Source organism: Bison bison, unplaced genomic scaffold (assembly GCF_000754665.1).
Source record: "Bison bison bison isolate TAMUID 2011002044 unplaced genomic scaffold, Bison_UMD1.0 scf7180017864297, whole genome shotgun sequence".
NCBI classification, from domain to species: domain Eukaryota; kingdom Metazoa; phylum Chordata; class Mammalia; order Artiodactyla; family Bovidae; genus Bison; species Bison bison.
Window position 1 is genome coordinate 5498679 of NW_011494869.1, and position 9922 is coordinate 5508600.

At 41.2% G+C, this 9922-nt stretch overlaps 1 protein-coding gene across 1 annotated transcript in view; it reads left to right on the plus strand.

The window, feature by feature from the left end:
- Positions 1-8373: 8373 nt before the first annotated feature.
- The window catches only part of TERF2 (telomeric repeat binding factor 2), a 25060-nt gene continuing 23511 nt past the window's right edge, over positions 8374-9922 (plus strand). The window contains exon 1 of the mRNA XM_010851109.1: positions 8374-8441. Coding sequence (XP_010849411.1) covers positions 8374-8441 — 68 coding nt within the window. The remainder of the gene's footprint in view (positions 8442-9922) is intronic.

The following is a 9922-nucleotide window of genomic DNA, read 5'->3' on the forward strand; positions in this document are numbered from 1 at the left end:
CAAAAAACTAAATAAAACTAATTAAAAGAATTATAATTTATAAAGAATTATTCTTTAAAAAAAAAAAAGGCACTGCTGTTGGGACATGAAAAATAGCTAGGAAAGTTTATGATTCAGGATTTAAATACATATATTAAGTATGTGTTTTATAGAAGTAGTAGGTGGCTGTGTTCCCAGAAGAGCTCAGTGTCTTGCTAGCGGGCCTACTGACTCTCCTGGGCCCCTCCTATTGAGAAAGACCCAGCAGCAAGAACAGGGACTCATGGTTAAATGTTAACTTGTGTTTATTTCTCTACAACTGCCTGCTGTTTAATTTGGCCAACCCAGTGAAGATTCTTTCGTAAGCCTGTGTGTAATTTCTAAACACCAGACCTACGACCTTTACACACATGCTAAACATTTATAGAGTGGGAGAGTTCTCCTTTTTTCTCCATCAGTGGAGTGAGTAAATACCAACATCCTCCCCTCCCACCCCCTCCCAAAAAGTATTCTTTGATCTGCACTACAGATAAACCAGTAATAATTCATCCTGATCAGCTAAGAGCTATAAAGCAGATTCTTTGATAAGCCAATTAATTTCAGAGGGCACTGGGGCTTGTTTCTTCCTGATGCCGATTTAGATTCTTAAAGTCATAGAGTTTTAGAGCTGGGAAGAGATCTTTTAAGATTAGCTTGTCAAACTGTCTGATGTTAACAGAAGGTTGCTGCTGCTGCTGCTAAGTCGCTTCAGTCGTGTCCGACTCTGTGCGACCCCATAGACGGCAGCCCACCAGGCTCCCCCATCCCTGGGATTCTCCAGGCAAGAACACTGGAGTGGGTTGCCATTTCCTCCTCCAATGCATGAAAGTGAAAAGTGAAAGTGAAGTCGCTCAGTCGTGTCTGACTCTTAGCGACCCCATGGACTGCAGCCTAACAGGCTCCTCGGTCCATGGGATTTTCCAGGCAAGAGTACTGGAGTGGGGTGCCATTGCCTTCTCTGTTAAAAGGAGATGAGAAAACTGAGCTTCAGAGAGGGGAAAAAGGCAGCGTAGACTCACTCACAGATGTTAAGGAAGAAAGAGCCCTATAGGAATTATTTGTCACAAATTTCTACAAAATTTTAAGGTTTCTTTGATATTGCTTTTTGTTTCTTTTGTAATCTGGTAATTCAAGTATAGTTTTGGGGCCTGGAATTGGAAATCTGTGGACACTGATCCTGTTTTACGCTGACATCAGAAATACGTGAGAATCATTGCTGCCCCCTGCTGGAAGTTTAAAATCTCATAGGTTTTCCAGGTTATAGGGAATTTTTTTTTAACCAAAAAAATTATAAAAGTAATGTTTCTTTAGGTTAAGAAGTTTAAACAGCATGAAAGGATGAGGGGAAGGGACAGTTAGAGAGTTTGGGATGGACATGTACACACCGCTGTATTTAAAGTGGATAACCAACAAGGACCTACCGTATGGCACATGGAGCTCTGTCTGCTCCATGTTTGTGGCAGCAGGATGGGAGAGGAGTCTGGGGGAGGCTGGATGCATGTGTATGCATGGCGGAGTCCCTTAGTTGTTCACCTGAAACTGTCACCACATTGTTAATCAGCTGAACCCCAATACAAAATAAAAACTTATATAAAAAGCAGGAAAGGGTATAAAGAGAAACTAGAAATCTGCTTCCCTGCAGTCATACTTCCCAATGATAATTGTCATTAACAATTTTTGGGGAACATTCTTCCACATTTTTTCTACTTATGTATATATATATGCACATGTGTATATATGTATTACACACAAATTGGACAATACTATGCACACTGTTTTGCAACATGTTTTTCTTTTTTCTTTAATTTACTGATTTTTGAATAATACATTCAAACTAATGTTATTTCAATTATACCTCAATTTTTTTAAAAAAAGAACTGTCTTGAACACCTTTCCAAAGCAGTATATATTGACAAACCTTGTTCCTACAATAATATTTATTTCACTGCTTGGGTGTATCACAAATTATTCATTCAGTACTTCTTTGATGGAATAAAACATAAATCTCTATAAAAGTAAGGATTTTATTATTTTCTTGTTAGTGCTGTCTCTCATAATGAGAATAAAGCTCAATAAAAGTTGTTTAATGAATGACTGACATTTTTCTAGTTTCAATTATTTTTCTGTTTCAAAAATGCTGCCCTGAATATGTTTGTGTCTATATTTTGGGGCACAGGATAAAATCTAGGAAGACGAACAGGTTCAAAGGCAAGCAAATCTTAAATTTTGATTGATGGCCAATTTTGTGCTTTTAATGATCCAGGAGTTTAATAATTCTATCATTCCCATCCCTGACTGAGCATCAAAATTCAGATTCTCCCAGAGAATTTAATTTAAAATAACTCCTTTCTGCACATACCTTTCCTGTTCTAATTCAGTTGTGTGTGTGTGTGTATGTGGAGGGAATATATATATTGAATAGCCCCTCCACAACACCGTGATTCCAGTGCATACCCAGGACTAGGAACACCTTACCCACTTCTTGCTACACTGCAGCAGATGGAAATGTGCTCTCCTATATCCTGATTGTAACATGGTTACTCATTTGTTATGCACCTGATGCTTATCGCGTGCCTACTGTATGCAGGACCCTGTGTTCCCTCTCCCAGAGGCACAGCTGTACAGGGGGTGTTGTATGGATTTCGCCACTCCCATGGGTGGTGGTGCTGGGTTAAGTGGGTGAGTCTGTTGGCTGTACTTGTGTTGGCCGGTGGCTGGGGTTTGGGGAGGGAGCAGCATGTGGGTGAAACTTAGGAATCCTGCAGCACTACAGTGGCAAGAATCTTTAAGAGGCCTCGATGACATGTCTGTGTGTCTGACAAACACGGAGCCAGTCCAGTTCTAGGTCCTCTTAGGCGACTGCTACTGGGGTTCCCTACAAGTGATGTGTGGGGTGGGGCACAGTCCTTTTCCTCTGGGCCCTTCTAAGGCAGATAAAATAGAATGCAGATGAAACACACATGGGAAATGCACTGTGGACAGCCAACAGATCGGGGTCATAAAAAAGGATGACAGATTCCACGTCATTCGTGACCCACCCAAATGTCACATCCTTTGGCAGTTCCTGCCACAAGCAGGTTTGTTTCCACATACTTCATAGCACTGGAAATATAACAATGGAAAGAAAAAAAATATATGGCTACTACTGTCACTTGAGGTTTATTATGTCAAAACTTCTAGTTGCTTTACTGGGTGACCCCATCATATTCCCCCAATAGTGCAGGAAACTCAGGGAAGTTAAATGACTAGATAAAAGCCACACAATTTGTTTAATGGAGTGGTCTTCATAGTTTTTCTGCTTGTAAATGCCATCACATGGGCTTCCCTGGTGGCTCAGCAGTAAAGAATCTGCCTGCCAATGCAGGAGACTTCGGTTCGATCCCTGAGTCGAGACGGTCCCTTGGAGAAGGAAATGACAAACCAATCCAGTGTTCTTGCCTGGGAAATCCCATAGACAGAGGAGTCTAGCTGGCAACAGTCCCTGAGTCGCCAGAGGGGGTGACATGTGACCCCATGTCGCCATGGGGTCACAAAAGAGTCAAACACAACCTAGTGACTAAACAACAACAAATGCCATCAAATAATTTTGAAAAATGGCGTATCCCTAGAAGCAGACACACTTCTATGGACGTTTAACTTAAAACAAAGGAAGCACTACAAAGAGTGGGAAAAGATCTTTTTAAAAAATAGCGCTAGGATCCCCGGATACCTAATGGAAAAAAATGAAATTGGACCTTTCTTCATTTCATATACAAACATAAAATCCAGGTGGATAAAGACTTAAATGTGAAAGGCAAAAATCTACAGTTTTTTTAGAAGATGATATTATCTATATCTTTATGACTTAAGAATGAAAGGATTTCTTTAACAAGCCCTGTCAGCTCTCATGATATAAGAATGATAAATTAAATTATACTTAATACGTAAATTAAGATACCCAGTGGTTCTTAAGTATACTCTCTGAAGAGTATAATAATAGATAAAGCACAGAGTGAGAGAAGATATTTGCAATAGGTAACCATATAATCGGGGGAGCCTGCTGGGCTGCCATCTATGGGGTCGCACAGAATCGGACACAACTGAAGTGACTTAGCAGCAACCATGTACTCAACAGACTGTTGCATTATTAAGCTTAGGCAGCATGGTTAAATGGATTTACTGGAAAACAGGCATTCTTTGAATGTATATTTCACAAGAAAAAAAGAAAAGAAATTACTGCCTAAGAATATGTATCCCCTTGTCAATTTTAAAGTTGATATCTGGGAGGGAGGCTCAAGAGGTGCAGATATATTATACTCAGAGCTGATTGACGTTGTTGTACAGCAGAAAGGAACATAATATTATAAAGCAATTTTACTCCAATTAAAAAATAAGTGGACATCTAAAAGTTTTTCATCTTATTTACATGTTTTAAACTTGTACAATAATGCTCACAGCAGCCTTATTTGTAACTCTCAAATTGGAAACAGCCCAAATATCTATGGAGAGTGAATAAACAAATTGTGGATTTTTGTACAACGGAACATTACTCAGCAATAAAAAGGAACAACAGGGATGAATCTCAAAAACATGGTGATACAAAAGAAGTCCAGCAGAGAGCATCTATTATACTACATGATTCTGTTTATACGAAATTCAGGAACAGACAAAACCAAGGCATTGAAACCCAAAGAGCAATTGGGGATGGGGATTGGCTTGAAAGGGGCATAAGGGAATTTTCTGAAGTGGTTCATCATGTGTTAACTAGATACAAAAGATGTAACTTCTGCACATTACAGATCTTAACATTTAAAAATAAAACTATTATATTACTGTCATAAATATATCCAATGAAATATAAATGCAGTAGTGATTTGATATCTACCATCATCCATTTAAAAATAAAAAGATATGGGGATTTCCCTGGTGGTCCATTGGCTAAGACTTGGCATTACTGATGCAGAGGGCCTGGGTTCGATCTCTGGTCAGGAAACTAGATCCTGCATGCCACAACTAAAGATCCCCTCGATCGTGTCTGAATCTTTGGACCTCATGGACTGTGGCCCAGCAGGCTCCTCTGCCCATGGAATTTTCCAGGCAAGAATACTGGAACAGGTTGCCATTTCTTCCTCCAGGGGATCTTCCCAACTTAGGGATCGAACCCGCATCTCTTATGTCTCCTGTGTTGGCAGGTGGATTCTTTACCACTGGTGCCACCTGGGAGGCCCCAAAGATTCCTTCATGTGGCAACTAAAGATTCCTGCAGCTAGAGATCCCATGTGCCACAACAGAGATCCCTCGTTCCGCAATTAAGACTTGGCACAGCCATATCAATAAATATTTTTAAAAATTCAAACATATCTGATCTGAGATCTAACTCAAACATATTCATTATGGTATCTTGGGCAAGTCAACCTCCTAGAGACTCAGTTCACTCAACAGTAACACTGGCAAAATGAGACCTCTTTTGCAGCATTTTGGTTAAGATCAAATGAAATGGCAGATCTAAGTCATCTTAGCATAGTAAGTGATAAACAGTAAACATGCAAAAAATTTTTTATGAGTATTATTTCTATAAATTTGTTGTCACATTATATGTTTCTATCCTTTTTCTCTTATTACCTCTTGAGCATAAAATAATCTTTGGGTCCAAAATTATTATTTTATGGTTAGGTACAATTTTTATTACCAATAAAAATTCCTTACTATGAACACACAATGACTTAGTTAACAATTTTATTATCTTTTGAGTTCTGATTTTTTTTACATAACAAGTAATGTTGTGATGAAAATCCTTGTACTTAAATCTTGGTGCTCTCATTCATGATTATTTCCATAGAGTAAATTTCTGAACAAGGCAATTTGTATGGCTTTTGCATTTTTTTCCCCTTTTTCTTTTTCTGAGTTGCTCTCTGGAAAAGCTGTACTGATTTACTCTCACCAGCACTGGCTGAAACTGCTTATTTCACAGCACCCTCCCTGACACTGGGTATTAGTATTTGTTAAAATTTTACTATTACTATGATAATTTAACTGGAGTGTATCAGGCATTGTTTACAGGCCTTATCTCATTTCCTCTTCACTACAACCCTCTAAAGGGTCCATTTGGTAGTCTGGTGTCCTTAGAAGATTGGGAAAACAAGGCTTCCAGAGGTTAAGGTCCTAGCCAAGCTAGTACAGGCACACCTCATTTTATTGTGGGTCACAGACGTTGAGTTTTTTTTTTTAACAAATTGAAGGTAATTCGTGCGACTCACTTCATTGCAGTGGCCTGGAACCAAACTTGCACTATATATCTCTGAGGTATGCCTGTAACTTCATAGGGCCAGGATAAGCCTATTTGGTCCCTAACATGCTAACTATGGCACTTCCCTGGTGGCTCCGCTGGTAAAGAATCTGCCTACAATGTGGGAGACCTAGGTTCAACCCCTGCCTTGGGAAGATCCCCTGGAGAAGGGAATGGCTACCCTTCCATGGACTATAGACCACGACTAAGTGGTCATGCTGACCATGGCTTCTCCCCTATATCACACTGCCTCCTGCTGGTGCCCATTGAGAGGGCAAGAAGTCCTGAAACTCCTCCAATCAGATTCCTTAGATGAGATTTGGGTATTTGTGGTCAGGAAGAGAGTGATGCTGGGACAACCACATAATAGTGGGACTCTGAAAAATGAGAAAGCTCATCAAGCTTTTCCCTTAATATTTATGCAATTTATGTGTTACACATTAACTTTAAAAAAGAGAAAACAAAAAATGAGATTTTTGATATAGAAGAAAAGGAAAGGCATTTCAGGCAGGCGGGCAATGAATGGATAAGTTAATAAAAGTAGCTCACACTTACTGAGCCCTCATACAAGTCAGACCCCCTCACCAAGGGCGCTGGAAATACTAATTCATTTAATTTTTATACAACCCCTATGTGGTACCTCTGTTATTTGTGCTTGACAGATGAGGAAACAGAGGCACAGAGATGGTTAAGTAACTTGCTCAAGGTTACACATCTAGCAAATCCAACAGTCAGGATTTGAGGCAGGTAATTTGGCTCCCGGTTAGAAGCAGATAGGCTGGAGCTTCTCTGGTGGTCCAATGGTTAAGAATCTGCTCTGCAATGCAGGGGATACCGGTCTGATGCCTGGTCCGATCCCTGGTCCAGGGAGATCCCACATGCTGTGGGGCTACTGAGCCCATGAGCTGAAACTACGGGAGCCTGCACATCTAGGGCCTGAGCTCCATTATAAGAGAAGCCAACGTAATAAGAAGCCTGTGTACCGCAACCAGAAAGTAGCCCCCATTTGTTGCAACTAGAGAAAGCCTGCGCAGCAATGAAGACCCAACTCAGCTAAAAATAAGCAAATAAGGCAGGCAGGCTGGGATCACAAAGCAGCCACAGTCACCAAAGATCTGACAGAATGAGAGGCCTCTTCCCCTATTCTGGAAAGTCCACCATAAGGAGATTTTGTCAGACCAGGATACTGAACAGTTTAAGGTCCAAGTCTAATTCATTCAAGGATCCAGCATGTCATGTCACATCCTCAATGATGCTGCCACTTGTCCTCCTGAGTTCTCATTTAGTGGCCCCAAAATAGATCTCTGCTGATTATGGTCCAGTGGCATTAGTGGAAAAGCGTTTGAAGTAGACCAAGTACCGGGACTCCCAGAGAAGGGGCACATACACCCACCAGAGCTGCGATCTCTCTGTTTAGTTCCGATGATGCGCCATGAATTCCAAGTGCATCACAGACACCTATCGGTGGCTCACATCCTATATCCCCACTTGCTACCTACACCCACAGCCCACCTAGTCCTTTGGAAATGCCCCTTATTCACTAACTCCCTTGCCTGTGGAAGATATGGTAGATGTGGAGGACAGTGATACATGCAATGAAGAAGGCTCTCTAAGGTCAATGTGGCAAATCAAACACAGAAATGTAAAGAAGTAAGTAAAGCTCAGGAACCCAGTTCGTGTAACCCCAAGCTGGAAGTGGATTTGGAACTGGGATTGGACAAGACTTAGAAAAGGAGAGATGAAAAAAAAAAAAAAAGAAAGAAAAGGAGAGATGGACCTCTCCAGGCCTATCTACAAGGATAGAAATGGAGAAAATAACTCAGGGTATGTATCCTGTAAAGTCATAAGATTATGCAGTCAGTGGCTCTGTAGCTAGAAAATCATAACACAAATATTTAAGAAAGGGGAGGCAGTTACAAGAATGTCCCTGTTTGAGTAAATATAGTTTCCTGGTGGACACAGAATTAAATTTCAGTAAAAATAAAACACTGGTGGTACAGTTTTCCAACATGTATCACAAGCCTTACTCATGTGCCTCCTCAATTCTATCCAACCTCACGTGGCAGGCCCTGGGCTAGGCTCTTGGATGCATGGCAAACAAGAAGACAGAGTGCCAGCCCCCAAATGAGCTGACTGTGGAGAATGTATTTCAGGAAGGGTGAAGTATGAGGTGCTCAGGACACAGCACAAGCAGGATTTAACCTAACCCAGAAAACCAAGAAGGGGTGAAATGTCTTTTCAGTGACACTTGAAGGACAGGAAGGATTTAGGAAGGCTAGAGTGGACAAGTGAAGTGAAAGTTGCTCAGTCATGTCCAGCTCTTTGCGACCTCATGGACTATACACAGTCCACAGAATTCTCCAGGCCAGAATACTGGAGTGGGTAGCCTTTCCCTTCTCCAGGGGATCTTCCCAACCTAGGGGTCGAACTCAGGTCTCCCGCATTGCAGGCAGATTCTTCAGTGAGCCACAGGGAAGCCCAAGTGAAGGCTCTGAGCAAACTGAGTAGTAGGTGAAAAGGAAACGATAGAAGTTGTATATACACACACACACACACACACACACACATGAAACATGAGCCCAAAATCAAGTTGGCAATAGGCTCCTTCTTCAGGCTTTAAAAGCCATTTTAAAGGGTCTGCATCATGTTCAAAAGTAAAAGGGAAGAGTGATGAGTGAAATTCTGATCAGTGTTCTACTGTATATTCTTTGACTCAGTAATTCTACTTTAAGGAAATTATCCTAAGGAAATAATTATGAATTTATGCAATGATACATTTAAAAGGGTATTTCTAATATTGAGATAGTCTAGAATTACAAAATTTTGAAATAAACAGAATAACTTATGGTGGTGAAAGTGATAGTCTCTCAGTTGTGTCGGATTCTTTGTGACCCCAGGGACTGTAGCCTGCCAGGCTCCTCTGTCCATGGGATTTCTCAGGCACTGGAAGCAGATTCTTTACCACCTGAACCACCAGGTAAGCCCCCTTACAGTAGTTGTTTAGATAAATGAGACTTTGGTTCATTGGTAAAATGTTCAGTTCAGTTCAGTCACTCAGTTGTGTCCGACTCTTTACGACCCCATGAATCACAGCACACCAGGCCTCCCTGTCCATCACCAACTCCCGGAGTTCACCCAGACTCACGTCCATTGAGTCAGTGATGCCACCCAGCCATCTCATCCTCTGTCGTCCCCTTCTCCTCCTGCCCCCAATCCCTTCCAGCATCAGTCTTTTCCAATGAGTCAACTCTTCGCATGAGGTGGCCAAAGTACTGGAGTTTCAGCTTTAGCATCATTCCTTCCAAAGAACACCAAGGACTGATCTTCTTTAGAATGGACTGGTTGGATCTCCTTGCAGTCCAAGGGACTCTCAAGAGTCTTCTCCAACACCACAGTTCAAAAGCGTCAATTCTTCGGCGCTCAGCCTTCTTCACAGTCCAACTCTCACATCCATACATGACCACTGGAAAAACCATAGCCTTGACTAGACGAACCTTTGTTGGCAAAGTAATGTCTCTGCTTTTGAATATGCTATCTAGGTTGGTCATAACTTTCCTTCCAAGGAGTAAACGTCTTTTAATTTCATGGCTGCAGTCACCATCTACAGTGATTTTGGAGCCCAAAAAATAAAGTCTGACA